Source organism: Bombina bombina, chromosome 3 (genome assembly GCF_027579735.1).
Source record: "Bombina bombina isolate aBomBom1 chromosome 3, aBomBom1.pri, whole genome shotgun sequence".
NCBI lineage: Eukaryota > Metazoa > Chordata > Amphibia > Anura > Bombinatoridae > Bombina > Bombina bombina.
Window position 1 is genome coordinate 805,659,736 of NC_069501.1, and position 20,985 is coordinate 805,680,720.

General features: G+C 38.6%; 2 protein-coding genes across 3 annotated transcripts in view; one reads left to right on the forward strand and one right to left on the reverse strand.

The window, feature by feature from the left end:
• CYFIP1 (cytoplasmic FMR1 interacting protein 1) overlaps positions 1–20,985 on the reverse strand; it is a 543,505-nt gene that overhangs the window by 264,323 nt on the left and 258,197 nt on the right. The window lies entirely within an intron of this gene.
• FNDC9 (fibronectin type III domain containing 9) lies at positions 1,796–19,968 on the forward strand. Its single transcript, XM_053707735.1, has 2 exons — positions 1,796–2,163; positions 19,163–19,968. Exon 2 carries the CDS (start codon positions 19,255–19,257, stop codon positions 19,930–19,932), a length of 678 nt encoding a protein of 225 aa, XP_053563710.1. The 5' UTR covers positions 1,796–2,163; positions 19,163–19,254; the 3' UTR covers positions 19,933–19,968.

Below are 20,985 nucleotides of genomic sequence, written 5' to 3' on the forward strand. Positions count from 1 at the left end.
ACCCAGTGGTTACATGTAGACATTGTAGGTTTATACACATTCAGGCAGTACCCCCAGTGGTTCTATGCAGACGTTGTAGGTTTATACACATTCAGGCATTACCCCCAGTGGTTCTATGCAGACGTAGGTTTATACACATTTAAGCATTACCCACAGTGGTTCTATGCAGACGTAGGTTTATACACATTTAGGCATGACCCCCAGTGGTTCAATGCAGACGTTGTAGGTTTATACACATTCAGACATTACACCCAGTGGTTACATGCAGACGTTGTAGGTTTATACACATTCAGGCATTACCCCCAGTGGTTCTATGCAGACGTTGTAGGTTTATACACATTCAGGCATTACCCCCAGTGGCTCTATACAGACATTGTAGGTTTATACAAATTCAGGAATTACCCCCAGTGGTTCTATGCAGACATTGTAGGTTTATACACATTCAGGCATTACCCCTAGTGGTTCTATGCAGACATTGTAGGTTTATACACATTCAGGCATTACACCCAGTGGTTCTATGCAGACATTGTAGGTTTATACACATTCAGGCATTACACCCAGTGGTTACATGCAGACATTGTAGGTTTATACACATTCAGGCATTACCCCCAGTGGTTATATGCAGACATTTTAGGTTTGTACACATCCAGGCATTACCCCCAGTGGTTCTATGCAGACGCATGTTTATACACAGTCAGGCATTACCCCCAGTGGTTCTATGCAGACATTGTAGGTTTATACACATTCAGGCATTACCCCCAGTGGTTACATGCAGACATTGTAGGTTTATACACATTCAGGCATTACCCCCAGTGGTTATATGCAGAACCTGTAGGTTTATTCACATTCAGGCATTAAACCCAGTGGTTCTATGCAGACATTGTAGGTTTATACACATTCAGGCATTACCCCCAGTGGTTACATGCAGACATTGTAGGTTTATACACATTCAGGCATTACCCCCAGTGGTTATATGCAGAACCTGTAGGTTTATTCACATTCAGACATTAACCCCAGTGGTTATATGCAGACATTGTAGGTTTATACACATTCAGGCATTACCCCCAGTGGCTATATGCAGACGTGTAAGGTTTATACATATTCAAGCACTACCCCCAGTGGTTATATGCAAACGTGTAAGGTTTATACATATTCAAGCACTACCCCCAGTGGTTATATGCAGACATAGGTTTATACACATTCAGGCATTATTATTTTACATAAGGAAGTTGTAGTATTATTACATAAGGAAGTTGCAAATTCTAAAGAAAAATAATTTGTTCTCAAACTACAAGACATGATCAATATAAGTAACCAAACACATTTGCAAGCATGGTAACATTGCAGCACCTTTGTGAATAAAATGTACCACTGCATAACACAGTGACAAATAATACAAAATAAAAAAATAGAAATTGATCAATTGATAAAACATATTTGCTTGAATTTTTTTTTTAAATAACGTACGTTTACAAATAAATTAAAGCAAAGAAAGAGTGTGTCAATGTAAAATATTTGTAGAAATATATAATTATTGAAAAGGCAATTATCTAATGCAGACAACTTGCTATTGTGCGTGCAAGTCCTGCAGGATAAATGAAGAGATGTGGTTTATTTCCAGTGAAGCTGAAAAAGTAATTACAATTTTCACAGGACAGTTAAAAAGGCGTCACAAATATCTGAGCCACATGATTGTCATAGGAATAAACACCAGATTGTGAGAGTTTACATCTTAGTGATCTATGTCCTAATGACACTGCCAGGCATTCTCCTGCCTCTCAGAAAATTATGTGAAACGCTAAAACAAAGAGAAGGATACTACTTGAGTTCATTGCCTTTTTCAAAAGGAGAGGGCATATAGCAAAGGGGGCTGGAAACCAAAGAGAGCATAAGAAAATTATCATCTGATGTCTTTGAAAAACCAAGGCAACAGAGCTGTGGAATATGTGCACACACCTAGATTCATACAGTAGATACATAGAAGCCACTTCGCAAGCATCCCTTCAGATGCGCAAGTGACGGCAGCAGAGCTCACACACGTGTGGAATGTGGATGACGATAAGTCACAGGTGCAGTTTACAAAGAAAGAAATTAGAGGTGCTGTAAACAATCGCCAGCTTCTATCTATTCACAGAGGCAAAGCCATGACTGTGGATATATGAGGTAGGAACTGACTTTTCTCTATGCTTTCTTAATTGCTGTTCTGCCATTCTATACAGCAGAAAATGTAACCTCTGTATAGAATATCATATTGAATATCATGACAGAAAAAGCATGTTGTATTTTTTAATATCTAAAACTAAAAAAAAAAATATGCTTTTTTGTACTGGAATATATATGCATTTAATGCATAGATTACCAATTTTGTAGTGTTTTTATGTAGATATATTTTGCATGTTATTCTGTATTCTGTGTTTTACAAATGAGCAATGCTAAATCAATACATAAGCTAAAAATTAGCACAGCAGGAAAGTAATTTGTGTTTATTTTCTGGGTATCCCATATTGAACACGAGAGTTAAATATTTTTATTAGGTTTCACAATTCTTGAATGTGCAAAGGAAAAAGTTCTTCCCATAGTCCGTCTAATCTCAGCTTAGTGATGTAAAATAACTCAGCAGCTGTCTGACATACTTTAGTCTTTGGCAGTCACAGATGTATTCCAATGGAAACAGTTAAAAATAATATATATAGTACAAAGAGAGCCTAACAAAATAATACTCTGCATTGATAGCTTGCAGTCATTTTTGTACAATATAACTGCCCTCAGAAAAAAGGAAATTCCTCTTTGTACAATATAACTGCCCTCACAAAAAAGGAAATTCCTCTTTGTACAATATAACTGCCCTCAGAAAAAAGGAAATTCCTCTTTGTACAATATAACTGCCCTCAGAAAAAAGGAAATTCCTCTTTGTACAATATAACTACCCTCACAAAAAAGGAAATTCCTCTTTGTACAATATAACTACCCTCACAAAAAAGGAAATTCCTCTTTGTACAATATAACTGCCCTCAGAAAAAAGGAAATTCCTCTTTGTACAATATAACTGCCCTCAGAAAAAAGGAAATTCCTCTTTGTACAATATAACTGCCCTCAGAAAAAAGGAAATTCCTCTTTGTACAATATAACTACCCTCAGAAAAAAGGAAATTCCTCTTTGTACAATATAACTGCCCTCACAAAAAAAGGAAATTCCTCAGATTAAATATATTTTTTATATTAGAAAGTATTTTTAAAAAATAATCAGTGCATCAGTTTATTTGCCACAGACAGTTATGTTAGAAGTATTATATAATCTATTTGTAAAGTGACCCACAATTCCATAGCGCTGGATACATGAGCAGGGTGCACAATTACTCTCATTCATTGTAGAAGAGAAATAAATACATAAAACAACTAAACAAAATAATATAGCAGAAGGAAAGCACTGCTCGGAAAAGCTTAGTTTATATAATTTATGCTATAATTCCTATTAAAAGAAAAAGAAAGATTGAACATTACTTATAGATATACTCACAGAAAAACAAAAAACATATGCTCAGTTTTCATTTCAGATAGCTGAAAATCCTTTTGTTTCAGTACTTAAATATAACCCCATCCAGCTTCTTTTTATTTCTCATAATGTTCTGTTCAGAACATAGCCACGGGTACCGCTGACCAAAAACATTTATATTTGTTTACACCACTAAAATATTGAGAAGCTTACCGATTTATTTATTTTAAACAACAATGTAATTCATAGATTTATTTTTTTGTAGTCAATTTTCCCGAAAAACATTGTGTTGGCCAAGCTCTTTGTAGACAAATGCAATTTCATACTGGATGAGGATGGATAAAAAAAAATAAATAAAAAAAGTTATGATTACCTGATAAATTATTTTCTTTCCTGGCATGGAGAGTCCACGAATCCATTCTAATTACTAGTGAGAATTCAACTCCTGGCCAGGAGGAGGCAAAGAACACCCCAGAAAAAGCTGTAAGTATCCTACCACTTCCCACAATCCCCCAGTCATTCAGCCAAAGGAATATGGAAAGAGAAGAGGACACAAAGGGTATAGAGGTGCCTGAGGTTTAGAAAATGACAAAAGCTGTCAAAATTAAAATAAGGGCGGGTCGTGGACTCTCCATGCCAAGGAAAGAAAATAATTTATCACAAAAGCATACATTTTGTTTTCTTTCTAATGGCATGGAGAGTCCATAAAACCATTCTAATTACTAGTGGGGACCAATACCAAAGCTAGAGGATACAGAATGGAAGGGAGGGAGAACAAGAATGGCGGACCTAAACAGAAGGCACCACCGCTTGAAGAACGTTACTACCAAAAGAAGCCTCAACAGTGGAAAAAACATTGAATTTGTAGAATTTGGAAAAAGTATCCAACGAAGACCAAGTGGCCGCCTTGCAGATTTGTTCCACAGAAGCCTAATTTTTAAAGGCCCAGGAAGAAGAGACAGCCCTAGGGGAATGAGCCGTAATCCTCTCAGGAGGCTGTTGTCCAGCGGTCTCATAGGCCAACGGAATGACACTTCTCAACCAAAAAGAAAGTAGTAGATGTGGTCTTCTGGCCTTTACGTTTACCAGGAAAACACAACAAAAAGGGCAGTAGATTGCCAAAAATCCCTAGTAGCCTGCATATAGAACTTCAAAGTACGCGCTACATCCAGGTTATGTAACAGACGTTCCTTATGAGTAGGATTAGGATAGAACAAAGCAACAACAATTTCCTGATTGATATTGTGGTCCGAAACCACCTTAGGAAGACATTTCAATTTGGTACGAAGGACCGCCTTATCCGCATGGAAAATAAGATAAGATAAAGGGGTCACACTGTAGAGCAGAAAGCTCTGAAACTCTATGAGCAGAAGAAATAGCAGTGCGTAGGCTCAAACGGAGCCTAATGCAGAACCCTAAGAACAAGTAAGAACTCTATTATATTGTGTATTCTATGCATATTTTTTATATAAAGTTTAAGAAAGAAATGTAGTGTATGCTCATTTACGGGTAGCCAAAAAATTTACTAAATTTCATATAGGCGAGAGGTTTTTTTAGGCAATTAGGGAAAATTTTACAGCATTGCAATTTGCATTATATGTTTCAAAATATAAAAAACATAATTTATGTAAGAACTTACCTGATAAATTCATTTCTTTCATATTAACAAGAGTCCATGAGCTAGTGACGTATGGGATATACATTCCTACCAGGAGGGGCAAAGTTTCCCAAACCTTAAAATGCCTATAAATACACCCCTCACCACACCCACAAATCAGTTTAACGAATAGCCAAGAAGTGGGGTGATAAGAAAAAAAGTGCGAAGCATATAAAATAAGGAATTGGAATAATTGTGCTTTATACAAAAAAATCATAACCACCACAAAAAAGGGTGGGCCTCATGGACTCTTGTTAATATGAAAGAAATGAATTTATCAGGTAAGTTCTTACATAAATTATGTTTTCTTTCATGTAATTAACAAGAGTCCATGAGCTAGTGACGTATGGGATAATGACTACCCAAGATGTGGATCTTTCCACACAAGAGTCACTAGAGAGGGAGGGATAAAATAAAGACAGCCAATTCCTGCTGAAAATAATCCACACCCAAAATAAAGTTTAACAAAAAACATAAGCAGAAGATTCAAACTGAAACCGCTGCCTGAAGAACTTTTCTACCAAAAACTGCTTCAGAAGAAGAAAATACATCAAAATGGTAGAATTTAGTAAAAGTATGCAAAGAGGACCAAGTTGCTGCTTTGCAGATCTGGTCAACCGAAGCTTCATTCCTAAACGCCCAGGAAGTAGAAACTGACCTAGTAGAATGAGCTGTAATTCTTTGAGGCGGAATTTTACCCGACTCAACATAGGCAAGATGAATTAAAGATTTCAACCAAGATGCCAAAGAAATGGCAGAAGCTTTCTGGCCTTTCCTAGAACCGGAAAAGATAACAAATAGACCAGAAGTCTTACGAAAAGATTTCGTAGCTTCAACATAATATTTCAAAGCTCTAACAACATCCAAAGAATGCAATGATTTCTCCTTAGAATTCTTAGGATTAGGACATAATGAAGGAACCACAATTTCTCTACTAATGTTGTTGGAATTCACAACTTTAGGTAAAAATTCAAAAGAAGTTCGCAACACCGCCTTATCCTGATGAAAAATCAGAAAAGGAGACTCACACGAAAGAGCAGATAATTCAGAAACTCTTCTAGCAGAAGAGATGGCCAAAAGGAACAAAACTTTCCAAGAAAGTAATTTAATGTCCAATGAATGCATAGGTTCAAACGGAGGAGCTTGAAGAGCTCCCAAAACCAAATTCAAACTCCATGGAGGAGAAATTGACTTAATGACAGGTTTTATACGAACCAAAGCTTGTACAAAACAATGAATATCAGGAAGAATAGCAATCTTTCTGTGAAAAAGAACAGAAAGAGCGGAGATTTGTCCTTTCAAAGAACTCGCGGACAAACCCTTATCTAAACCATCCTGAAGAAACTGTAAAATTCTCGGTATTCTAAAAGAATGCCAAGAAAAATGATGAGAAAGACACCAAGAAATATAAGTCTTCCAGACTCTATAATATATCTCTCGAGATACAGATTTACGAGCCTGTAACATAGTATTAATCACGGAGTCAGAGAAACCTCTATGACCAAGAATCAAGCGTTCAATCTCCATACCTTTAAATTTAAGGATTTCAGATCCGGATGGAAAAAAGGACCTTGAGACAGAAGGTCTGGTCTTAACGGAAGAGTCCATGGTTGGCAAGATGCCATCCGGACAAGATCCGCATACCAAAACCTGTGAGGCCATGCCGGAGCTATTAGCAGAACAAACGAGCATTCCCTCAGAATCTTGGAGATTACTCTTGGAAGAAGAACTAGAGGCGGAAAGATATAGGCAGGATGATACTTCCAAGGAAGTGATAATGCATCCACTGCCTCCGCCTGAGGATCCCGGGATCTGGACAGATACCTGGGAAGTTTCTTGTTTAGATGAGAGGCCATCAGATCTATCTCTGGGAGCCCCCACATTTGAACAATCTGAAGAAATACCTCTGGGTGAAGACACCATTCGCCCGGATGCAACGTTTGGCGACTGAGATAATCCGCTTCCCAATTGTCTATACCTGGGATATGAACCGCAGAGATTAGACAGGAGCTGGATTCCGCCCAAACCAAAATTCGAGATACTTCTTTCATAGCCAGAGGACTGTGAGTCCCTCCTTGATGATTGATGTATGCCACAGTTGTGACATTGTCTGTCTGAAAACAAATGAACGATTCTCTCTTCAGAAGAGGCCAAAACTGAAGAGCTCTGAAAACTGCACGGAGTTCCAAGATATTGATCGGTAATCTCACCTCCTGAGATTCCCAAACTCCTTGTGCCGTCAGAGATCCCCACACAGCTCCCCAACCTGTGAGACTTGCATCTGTTGAAATTACAGTCCAGGTCGGAAGAACAAAAGAAGCCCCCTGAATTAAACGATGGTGATCTGTCCACCACGTTAGAGAGTGCCGAACAATCGGTTTTAAAGATATTAATTGATATATCTTCGTGTAATCCCTGCACCATTGGTTCAGCATACAGAGCTGAAGAGGTCGCATGTGAAAACGAGCAAAGGGGATCGCGTCCGATGCAGCAGTCATAAGACCTAGAATTTCCATGCATAAGGCTACCGAAGGGAATGATTGAGACTGAAGGTTTCGACAGGCTGTAATCAATTTTAGACGTCTCTTGTCTGTTAAAGACAAAGTCATGGACACTGAATCTATCTGGAAACCCAGAAAGGTTACCCTTGTTTGAGGAATCAAAGAACTTTTTGGTAAATTGATCCTCCAACCATGATCTTGAAGAAACAACACAAGTCGATTCGTATGAGACTCTGCTAAATGTAAAGACGGAGCAAGTACCAAGATATCGTCCAAATAAGGAAAAACCACAATACCCTGTTCTCTGATTACAGACAGAAGGGCACCGAGAATCTTTGTGAAAATTCTTGGAGCTGTAGCAAGGCCAAACGGTAGAGCCACAAATTGGTAATGCTTGTCTAGAAAAGAGAATCTCAGGAACTGATAATGATCTGGATGAATCGGAATATGCAGATATGCATCCTGTAAATCTATTGTGGACATATAATTCCCTTGCTGAACAAAAGGCAATATAGTCCTTACAGTTACCATCTTGAACGTTGGTATCCTTACATAACGATTCAATAATTTTAGATCCAGAACTGGTCTGAAGGAATTCTCCTTCTTTGGTACAATGAAGAGATTTGAATAAAACCCCATCCCCTGTTCCGGAACTGGAACTGGCATAATTACTCCAGCCAACTCTAGATCTGAAACACAATTCAGAAATGCTTGAGCTTTCACTGGATTTACTGGGACATGGGAAAGAAAAAATCTCTTTGCAGGAGGTCTCATCTTGAAACCAATTCTGTACCCTTCTGAAACAATGTTCTGAATCCAAAGATTGTGAACAGAATTGATCCAAATTTCTTTGAAAAAACGTAACCTGCCCCCTACCAGCTGAACTGGAATGAGGGCCGTACCTTCATGTGAACTTAGAAGCAGGCTTTGCCTTTCTAGCAGGCTTGGATTTATTCCAGACTGGAGATGGTTTCCAAACTGAAACTGCTCCTGAGGACGAAGGATCAGGCTTTTGTTCTTTGTTGAAACGAAAGGAACGAAAACGATTGTTAGCCCTGTTTTTACCTTTAGACTTTTTATCCTGTGGTAAAAAAGTTCCTTTCCCACCAGTAACAGTTGAAATAATAGAATCCAACTGAGAACCAAATAATTTGTTTCCCTGGAAAGAAATGGAAAGTAGAGTTGATTTAGAAGCCATATCAGCATTCCAAGTCTTAAGCCATAAAGCTCTTCTGGCTAAGATAGCCAGAGACATAAATCTAACATCAACTCTAATAATATCAAAAATGGCATCACAGATGAAATTATTAGCATGCTGGAGAAGAATAATAATATCATGAGAATCACGATTTGATACTTGTTGCGCTAGAGTTTCCAACCAAAAAGTTGAAGCTGCAGCAACATCAGCCAATGATATAGCAGGTCTAAGAAGATTACCTGAACATAGATAAGCTTTTCTTAGAAAAGATTCAATTTTTCTATCTAAAGGGTCCTTAAACGAGGTACCATCTGATGTAGGAATGGTAGTACGTTTAGCAAGGGTAGAAATAGCCCCATCAACTTTAGGGATTTTGTCCCAAAATTCTAACCTGTCAGGCGGAACAGGATATAATTGCTTAAAACGTTTAGAAGGAGTAAATGAATTACCCAATCTATCCCATTCCTTAGCAATTACTGCAGAAATAGCATTAGGAACAGGAAAGACTTCTGGAATAACCGCAGGAGCTTTAAAAACCTTATCCAAACGTATAGAATTAGTATCAAGAGGACTAGAATCCTCTATTTCTAAAGCAATTAGTACTTCTTTAAGCAAAGAGCGAATAAATTCCATCTTAAATAAATATGAAGATTTATCAGCATCAATCTCTGAGACAGAATCCTCTGAACCAGAAGAGTCCAAAGAATCAGAATGATGGTGTTCATTTAAAAATTCATCTGTAGAGAGAGAAGATTTAAAAGACTTTTTACGTTTACTAGAAGGAGAAATAACAGACAAAGCCTTCTTTATGGATTCAGAAACAAAATCTCTTATGTTATCAGGAACATTCTGCACCTTAGATGTTGAGGGAACTGCAACAGGCAATGGTACATCACTAAAGGAAATATTATCTGCATTAACAAGTTTGTCATGACATTTAATACAAACAACAGCTGGAGAAATAGCTACCAAAAGTTTACAGCAGATACACTTAGCTTTGGTAGATCCAGCAGGCAGAGGTTTTCCTGTAGTATCTTCTGGCTCAGATGCAACGTGAGACATCTTGCAATATGTAAGAGAAAAAACAACATATAAAGCAAAATAGATCAAATTCCTTATAAGACAGTTTCAGGAATGGGAAAAAAATGCCAAACATCAAGCTTCTAGCAACCAGAAGCAAATGAAAAATGAGACTGAAATAATGTGGAGACAAAAGCGACGCCCATATTTTTTGGCGCCAAATAAGACGCCCACATTATTTGGCGCCTAAATGCTTTTGGCGCCAAAAATGACGCCACATCCGGAACGCCGACATTTTTGGCGCAAAATAACGTCAAAAATGACGCAACTTCCGGCGACACGTATGACGCCGGAAACGGAAAAGAATTTTTGCGCCAAAAAAGTCCGCGCCAAGAATGACGCAATAAAATGAAGCATTTTCAGCCCCCGCGAGCCTAACAGCCCACAGGGAAAAAAGTCAAATTTTTGAGGTAAGGAAAAATATGATAATTAAAGCATAATCCCAAATATGAAACTGACTGTCTGGAAATAAGGAAAGTTGAACATTCTGAGTCAAGGCAAATAAATGTTTGAATACATATATTTAGAACTTTATAAATAAAGTGCCCAACCATAGCTTAGAGTGTCACAGAAAATAAGACTTACTTACCCCAGGACACTCATCTACATGTTTGTAGAAAGCCAAACCAGTACTGAAACGAGAATCAGTAGAGGAAATGGTAAATATAAGAGTATATCGTCGATCTGAAAAGGGAGGTAAGAGATGAATCTCTACGACCGATAACAGAGAACCTTATGAAATAGACCCCGTAGAAGGAGATCACTGCATTCAATAGGCAATACTCTCCTCACATCCCTCTGACATTCACTGCACGCTGAGAGGAAAACCGGGCTCCAACTTGCTGCGGAGCGCATATCAACGTAGAATCTAGCACAAACTTACTTCACCACCTCCCTTGGAGGCAAAGTTTGTAAAACTGATTTGTGGGTGTGGTGAGGGGTGTATTTATAGGCATTTTAAGGTTTGGGAAACTTTGCCCCTCCTGGTAGGAATGTATATCCCATACGTCACTAGCTCATGGACTCTTGTTAATTACATGAAAGAAAGCAACTGTATCAATACATCCAATCACGGTAATATTTATTGTACAGATCACTAGCTCTATTGTCAGCAAGCTTTGCGCTTCTCATTGATATCTTTTTTATGTACATAAGTCTTTTTGTCATAGGGGTGACTTTTTCTCTGAGAAGCTGTAGAATAGTGAGGTAACGAGAGAATTATACTCCAATTGTTCCTTCCTCATCTTCACCAGATCCGCAAACCAAATTCTGTGAGGCCAAGCTGGAGCAATTAGAATCACCAAAGCCCGCTCCTGTTTGATACAGACTATCAACCGAGGAAGCAAACGGAGGAAACAGGCAAATCAGACCGAAGTCCCATGGAACCGCCATAGCGTCGACCAGAGCTGCTTGCGGATCTCTTGATCTGTATTTTGGAAGGTTGGCGTTTAGACGAGACCATCAGATCCAACTGCGGAACTCCCCACCTGAGTGTTATCATTGAGAATAATTCTAGATGAAGGGCCCTCTCCCCTGGATGAAAAGTCTTCCTGCTCAGATAATCTGCTTCTCAGTTGTCCACCCCTGGGATGTGGATGTCAGAAATGTGACAATTGTAAGACTCCACCCACTGAAGAATGCGAGTCACCTCCTTCATGGCTAAGAAACTTCTTGTTCCTCACTGGTGGTTGATCTACACCACTGAAGTAATGTTTTCCGATTGAAATCTGATAAACTGGACCAAGCTATCAGTGCATTGAAGATTGCTCTCAACTCTAGAATATTTATTGGGAGAGCAGACTCCTCCTGAGTCCAAATTCCCTGAGCTCTTAAGGGACCCCAAACTGCACCCAGCCTGAAAGGCTGGCGTCCGTAGTCACAATTTCCCAAGATGGTCTCAGGAGGCATGTGCCAAGATGGTCCTGAGAGAGCCACCAGGACAGGGATACCCTCATCCAGATGTCTAAGACTATCCTCAGAGAGCTTTGAGTGGTCTCCGTTCCATTGTCTGAGCATACATAACTGTAGAGGTCTTAGATAGAAATGAGCAAAAGGAATATTGTCCATGGAAGCCACCATTAGACCAATTACTACCATACACAGTGCCAAGAGAAAGAAAGGCAGCAAGAAGTTTGGATTTTCTGACTTCCGTCAAGAAAATCTTCATGGGGATAGAGTCTATGATCGTCCCTAAGAAACATACCCTGGTATTTCGCACTAGAACTATTTTCCAGATTCATCTTCCACCTGTGAGAGCAGATAATTAACAGAGAATCCGTATTGGATCTTGCTAAATGAAAAGATTATGCCTGAAATAAGATATCGTCCAGGTACGGTGCCACCGCAAATCCTTCTGATCTGGTCACTGCCAAAATGACCCCTAGAACTTTTGGAAAGATTTGAGGGGCAGTGGCTAGGCCGAAAGGTAGGGCTACAAATTGAAAGTGTTTGTCCAAAAAGGCAAACTGCAGGTATTGGAAATCTTCCATGTGGATAAGAACATGAATATACGCATCCTTCAGGTCGATGGTAGTCATGAGCTGACCCCCCTGAACTAAAGGGAGAATTGAACGGATAATCTCCATTTTGAAGGACGGAACCTTGAGAAATTTGTTGCGACACTCAAGGTCTAAAATGGGTCAAAAAGTTCTTTCTTGGGAACGACAAATAGATTGGAATATAATCCTTGACCCTGTTCCGCCAGAGGAACTGGGACAATCACTCCTAGAGAAGCAAGATCATTGACATATGTTAGGAAAGCCTCTCTCTTTATCTGGTTTGCAAATAATCTTGACTGGAGAAATCTAACTCAGGGAGGACAAGATTTGAATCCTATCCTGTATCGCTGGGAGACTACTTCCACTGTCCGAAGAACGGGAACTTTGCAAAACCAAGCCTGCAGAAAGAAGGAAAGTGTGCCCCCTACTTGATCTGCGTTTGGATCCGGGGCAGAGCCTTCATGTTGATTTGTTCTCAAAGGAAGGCTTCTTGGATTGCTTACCCTTATTCCAAGACTGATTAGACCTCCATGAGGTTTTGGCTTGCTCAGGTTTGGAAGAAGGAGGATTTTTGTAATTTATAAGATCTATAATTTCATAACAAAGTCCCTTAAACCACTCCTATTCTTATTTAAACCAATATGGATATAGAAAATATGGTTTGAAATGGAAGGCACTGCTATAGCCCCAGCCTTGCTGAGGAGACACCACTCAGGTGACACAGAGAAGACCAGTGCTGAATAAAGAGCTCTTATAGCAACCACTCTTTAAATGATTATATTTATCAGCTGCCCATTAGCCCTCTAGAATATTAGTGCCTTCAAGTAGTCTCCTCCATGAAAAAAACACTTATCCGCTAAGTTTAGAAGTCACAATCAATCTCCTATAATCGGAAAGACACTTTATACACTCCGCTCTCCAAGTCGGCTGAGAAGAGAAAGACAATCAGCGGAAAAGCGGAGAGCAGTCACATGATTGCAACAGTAATTTCTAGATGTGACCAAGAAAGCGCTAGATACGCTGCGCTTCTATACACAAACTACAGTGAAAAGTAATGCCGTAGGGCTTCTAGCCCAAAACATATAAAATCACAATAAAGGCATAATAAAAGTCTCAGCCCAAGTAGTGACAATCATCCCCATCTCAAAAGCCAGCCTCAGAATAAAAGAAGAAGTTTAACCCCTTAATTACCTCCTTTGTCTCCAATGCAGTACAGTGCCCTGTCAGTGCTGCCCAGATTTGTATATCTCCCAATAAAAAGAGATAATTAACCCCCAAAAGTGCTGAATCCTTCTAACCTAGAAGGAAAAAGCACTTACCTGTGGATCCAGCTGCAGGGCAGGAATAGCTTATCAGGTATGACAGACTCAGCCGACCTCTGACAGGGACCTGTAGAAAAAGAAAAGCAGAGTAACCAACTCTAGATTTCTATATAGGGGTAGCATCAATGTTGGAAAGAAAGCAAGGACTACCTCACCGTCTTCAAACTGCTAAACAGCAACCATAACTCTTACTAAAGAGGATTACATGAACAGAGGATAGCCCCAATCCTTGCTTGCAGGGAAACTACCCATAAAAGGATTAAATATCTTCAGACACCGTTCTACAACAAATGGCTGACTGGTATTTATGTGCATTGTTGCCCACTTGTTCTACTTGTTTTACCACCAATACTGTTATTGCTGTTCATAAAACCTCATGTTTTGTTTTAGGTTACCTATAGTCATGAAGTCTAATGCAAATAAGTTTTGTGACCTCAATTGTTACAGGTTAACAGCAGATAGATGTTTTATTGCTCTCACTCAGACGGGAGGGTATCTCCTATAGATTAGTTCAATGTTTAGTATATTATTATTATTAAGAATTGTCTTTAATTTTGTGTTTTTCTTTTCGTTCTTCTTTCTATTATTGTTTTCTAGTTATTTGTCTTATTTTTCTCACATGTGCTCACATCACAAACATGTAGTTCGTCCTAATACATCAAGCGCAATGGGGTTCCTGACACCACTCTAGGTTGATGAGTAATCACACACCTCAAGACCTTAGGGTCTTCACACAAAACACCAAAGGTCTCAATTGCCCTAACAAAAGAAGAATGGCCATATTAGACCTTCATAAGAGAGGAGGACATGTATTAATGCTACAAGAAACACATTTCAGAACTAAAAATGTGCCCAAATATTTCTCTCCTCATTATCCCCAACACTTTCACAGCACTAATCCCAATAAAAAAATTAATGGGGTTAGCATCCTTATCCACAAAAGTATACCCTTTATTAAAACACAAATTGTCACAGATAAGGAAGGAAGGTTTCTATGTGTTAAAGGCCTTTTGTATGGCAAGCCAGTGACCCTAGTAAACATATATGCCCCTAACTTACAACAGGATAAATTTGTCACCTCTATAACAGACTCAATCATAAAAGAGTCTAAAGGCTCTCTCATCCTGGCTGGGGATTTAAACCTCCCACTGGATCCCACAATTGATTGCTCAAATCCTGGTACTAGAGCTAGAACCCCCAATCTTAAAACTATTTGGCATAAACTCAAATTACTTGGGTTACACGATTCGTGGAGATATTTCCATCCCCAAAAAACAGATTTCACATTCTTCTCGCACCCTAATCGCACTTACTCCAGGTTGGATTATATATTTGTGGACCATCTGGTCTTATCCCACACTAAGTCCTCCTCCATCTCGCACACGTCCTGGTCGGACCACTCCCTAGTCACATGCACTATAAGATGGCCAACAGCACCCCTTAGAGCCTTCCAGTGGAGACTAGATGACTCATTACTATTAGACCCAGCACAGGTAAAATTATTTTCAAAGCATATAAAAAGCTATTTTTCCACAAACAACACGTCAGAGGTTACTATGTCCACCCTGTGGGAGGCTCACAAGAGCACCATAAGAGGAGAGTTCATTAAAGCAAAAGCGCAAATTAACAGGAAAAATAGAGCTGAAATAGACACCTTAGCGAGAGAAATTACTAAATTAGATTATGCACACAAACTCAACCCAGCGAATAACGATATCTTAGAGAACTTAACAAAAAGCAGGGAGAAGCTAAACTCCATTCTACAAATTAATTCACAACGGCAGCTACTTCACATACAACAAAGCTACTATAGGGAGGGAAACAAACCTGGGAAGTTATTAGCCAGAGCTTTAAAGACTCAGCAACAGAATACATATATTCACGCCATAAAATCACAACATGGCAAAAGCCTAGAAGATACCAATTCTATAGCTAAGGAATTCAAAGATTATTACCACAAACTTTATAACCTTTTCCCAAATAGGGACTACCAAACTCACCTTCTCTCATGCAATCAATATTTAGAGAACATTCCGATCCCACAACTAAGTACAGAACAATCCAAAAGATTAGAACTGCCCATTCAAACCACTGAAGTTGAGGAGGCGATAAAACAGTTGAAACAGGGTAAAGCACCAGGACCCGATGGTTTCACGGGTCTCTATTACAAAACATTTGCAAAACACTTAACCCCCTACTTAACATCCCTTTTCAACTCCATACCAGAACATTTATCATTCCCTGATAATATGTTACAGGCTAATATCACGGTTCTAGCTAAGCCAGGTAAACCCCCAAACTCCCCTGCAAATTTCAGGCCAATCTCGTTACTAAATATAGATCTTAAATTGTATGCCAAAATCTTGGCCACAAGGCTTAACCAAATTCTACCGACTCTGATCCACCAAGACCAGGTTGGGTTTGTGCCACATAGAGAGGCCAAGGATAATACGGTCAAGGTCCTTGATCTCTTGGAATATGTGACACAAAAAAGAATTCCAACTATATTTTTATCCACCGATGCCGAAAAGGCTTTTGACCGCCTTGATTGGACATACTTGTATACTACGTTGCAACACTTCCATTTCCCAGATTCTTTCATCCAAAAGATTTTGGCCCTGTATACTACCCCGTCAGCCCAGATTAAAATAAATGGCACTCTCTCAGATCCATTCGAAATACGGAATGGTTCTAGACAGGGCTGTCCTCTCTCCCCAATCCTTTTTATTCTTTCATTGGAACCGTTAGCTATTAAAATAAGATTGAACACCCAAATTAAAGGGATAGATATAGAAGATCAGTCACATAAATTAGCTATATACGCTGACGATATTCTCTTGACGCTCACCGACCCACTCCCCTCTCTAGAATTAGCTATCTCGGAACTGACACAATTTGGAGCTGTGTCTAACTTTTCGGTGAACATGACCAAATCGGAATACTTACCTATTAACCTTTCCCAACATTCCCTGGACACTTTAAAGACAACATGCCCCCTCAAACAACAGATGAAATACTTAAAATACCTCGGGATACACATAACCCCAGATAAATCGGACTTACGCAAATATAACTATGGTGGGTTAATCGCAGAACTTCAGACCCTCACTAGCTCCTGGCTCCCAAAAAACATATCCTGGCTAGGTAGAATTCAGGTTACTAAAATGACACTACTACCGAAGATTTTATACATCCTTCAGACAGTCCCAATAGCTGGTATCCAAAGAGACCTCGTTACATTACAAAAAATAATAAATGATTACATCTGGAGACGTAGGCCTCCACGAATTAATAAAAATACATTATTCCAAATCCCCTCTGAAGGAGGCCTGGGTGTTCCACACTTGCTCTCATATAAATTGGCAATTTCCTTACAAAGGATCTCAGACTGGTGTAAATTTGAGGGACCTAATTCCAGAAGATGGATACAAATTGAAAATGCCTTGACCACATCACATGACCTGAGTATTATAAGCTGGAATCCAGCATTCTTTACTACATTCTCTATATCATCCTCCTCAATTACTAATGAAACCTGGTCAGATTGGAGGAAACTATGTACTCCACAGAACAAAATCTCTTCCAGGTACTCCCCACTTACTACTCTCTTAAATAATCCAGAATTTAAACCTGGCTTGTCTTTGGAACAAGGTCCCCATTTAGATCTTATACAACACCTTCCCATATACTTACTAACAGATAGCGCTAATAATATCAAATCTAAACAACAACTTGAAGCACTGGGGCACCCTTTTCTGTCATCTTGGTTCAGGATTCACCAACTAAGGCATTACATAACTTCACATAAATGCAAAAAAGACCTCACACGGCCCCTCTCGATATTTGAGCAACTTTGTATTCCTAAAAAGGAAATAACCCGCGTGATATCTAAACTATATAAACTAATTTTGTCTAATACTTTCCCGCATCTCCCAACATACACCAAACGATGGGATAGGGAACTCAACACCAATACCACTCCAAAAACTTGGCTCCGAAGATTCGCGAATCTCTCCCATTCAGGGCATTCAGCCCAAGCAAAAGAAACAAACATCAAAATATTTATGAGATGGTATATGACCCCAGCTAGAATCAAACATATCTACAAAAAGTCCCCGGGCATTTGCTGGAGAGGATGTTTGAGGGAGGGTCATATCTCACACATTTGGTGGGAATGCACTTATATTAAAGAATTCTGGTCAAAGGTCTTTAGGGACATCAATAAAGTTTTAAGCACACACATCTCACCCGACCCAGACATAATTATACTTAGTCACCCACCCCCTATTGCATGCAAAATAAGAAAACATTTATTTCAAATCATGCTCAATTCAGCCAATCAACTGATTCCAAAAATGTGGAAATCAGTGCGAACACCAACCATATCAGAATGGAAACACCTAGTTGACAAGAATCTGACAATGGAAAGATTTTATTATTTTAAACTAGGCCAATTGTCTTTATTCCACGATATGCAGTTCTTATGGGAATCTTACACTTACGGTGGTAGGCAAGCAATATAGGGTCAGAGTATACAACCACACACAGCGGTTCATATGAGTAATATTCTACCTCATCACTAATGCGACGAACAAATAATACAAAGCACAGTGAGACTTCTTTTATTTCCTCTTTCTTTCTTTTATTTTTCAAGCTATTAATAACATAGTTTATTAGTTTATTGTTATGAAATTGTTATATATAATTAAATCACATGTGACAAAGCTTTACTATTTGCAGTTGTACGTAACTTTCCGTATTCAATAGAGATTTTAAGCCCTTTTGCTCAATCTCAAAGACACTGGGGGTAAACCCACACATTTTTCATTCTGTTATATTAAGACTCATGGAACCCCCAAGATTACAGCTTTTATGAGAAGAAAATAAAGCCTTGGGGTAATAAGGGAGACATTTTTTGTGAGAGTTACAACTGTAGATTGTGTCATATGTTACTTGCATTCTGTTGTTTTTACACCACTTGCAGGTGGTTGATGTACTAGTAAACATTCTGTACAAAACAAACTAATAAAAAATAAAATAATAAAATAAAAAAATAAATATCTTCAGACACCATCTTCGCACATCCTCCTTATGTACAAGGCAAAGAATAACTGGGGGATTGTGGGAAGTGGGAGGATACTTAAAGCTTTGCTGGGGTGTTCTTTGCCTCCTCCTGGTGGCCAGGAGTTGAATTCCCACTAGTAATTAGAATGGATTTGTGGACTCTCCATGCCCTTGGAAAGAAATATTTTTTGCCTTACATGTGACAACCACTTATTCAATGAAGATTTGTGAGAACTTAACTATACAACGTGTTTCTCAAACTAGATATTTTTGTTGTTATTTATCACTGATGTTATAAGCTACTGTATAGAAAATATATTTTTTTTTTGTTATTACATATTTAATTTTAGGTGATTTGCATGCTTCAGACAAGCTCCTGAAAGACAGACAGTGAAAACTTAAATTGATCATCAGTCAACTCACTTTAATTGACAATTTCACAATGGGAATTTCAGTTCAGAACATCACAGCTAATACTGCAATGGTGATTTGGCCATCCATCTCAAGTTGTTCTGACAGCTTCTATAGCATCATGTACCAGTCTAACTGGAACACAATGCTATCTGGATATTCCAAGAAAAACTTCCAGAAGGAAGAGAGGATTCCAGGCAGTCGGACATTCTTTACTGTTGAAAATCTAACACCACTGACTACATATATTTTATGTGTAACCTGTCAATCTGCCAATCCAACAAGCGACCAGTGCAGGATCTTCCACACACTCGGTCAAGATCCCTCATCTGTAAATAGCAAGAAAAAAGACCTAGCTCTAGGGATATGGTTGACCAGTAGCATCCTTCTCCTCATCATTACCTGCATCCTACTATACGGTTGCTTGCATATATGGTGGAGAAAACGTCAAGAACGGGCTGGACGACAAAATGGAGGAGGCAACGAACAAGACAAGAGAGAGGCCTGGACAAAAAATGAAGACACTCCATTGGAAGAGTATGAGGCATCAAACCAGCTAGTTCTAAGCGAGGAGACCAAAATAGATGAATGCTTAAACAGCAACCAGCTAGATTCAGTCATCAAAGACCCTGTAGCCACAGATGAAGACAACAGACGAAACTTTATTAATCATGAACTTGTATCTGTGCATCCAACTGCTGTTAAATGAGCTACTCGGATACATCAAATATATATGTATACAGTGGCTTATTGTCAGTTATTTAGTGCAGAAAACTATAGTACAAAAAACAAAAACCGGTTTATAATGTCAAATTGTAACAAAGAAAAAGTTTATATAAGAGTCAAGCAACAAAAATAGTTTTAGACATTAGGAAACACTTCATAAAGGGTATAAATATCACAAGAATACATTTCAGCAAGTAATCTAAATAACAGTAAGATCAAAACTAGGTATCAACTTGCAAACACTTATTATTGGTAACACTTATATAAATTATGTTAAAAGGGATATTAAACAGTTTCATTGTTGTAACAAAAAAACACTAAGCAATGTCCTATATATAAACTAACACAGTGTGTATATATATATATATATATATATATATATATATATATATATATTTTAGTTCAGTGTCCATTACTTTCTGTCACAGCCCTACAAGGCAGCTGGGTTCTCTACAGGAAAGCATATCTAGCGCTGTCAAAAACCTTCTAGAGCAACATGAGCTGGTTTGATATTCAGTGAATACTAGAGAAACGGGAAGTTTTGCCCATGCTCAGAAGAGGACAGAATGCAAGTTAAGTTAAAACATGTCAGTTCTCTCAGGGTATGTGGTTACACACAGAATTTATAAGTGCTCATTTTTGCAAGAAAACAAGTTGCTTGCTTATTTTTAGGTTTACTCTGATTTAGTATATTTGCTTTTACTAGAGAAGTAGAGTTGTATATCTCTTAAAGGGACATAAAACCCCTTTTTTCATGATTTAGATAGAGCATGTAATTTTAAACAACTTGGCCATTTACTTCTATTATATAATGTGTTTTGTTCTCTTTAGATCCTTTGTTAAAAAGGACACCTTGGTAGGCTTTTTGGTAGCATTTTGACAGTTTTTCACCACTAGAGGGCATTAGTTCATGTGTTTCACATAGATAACATTGAGCTCACGCACGTGAATTTACCAAGGAGTGAGCACTGATTGGCTAAAGTGCAAGTCTGTCAAATGAACTGAAATAAGGGGGCAGTCTGCAGAGGCTTAGATA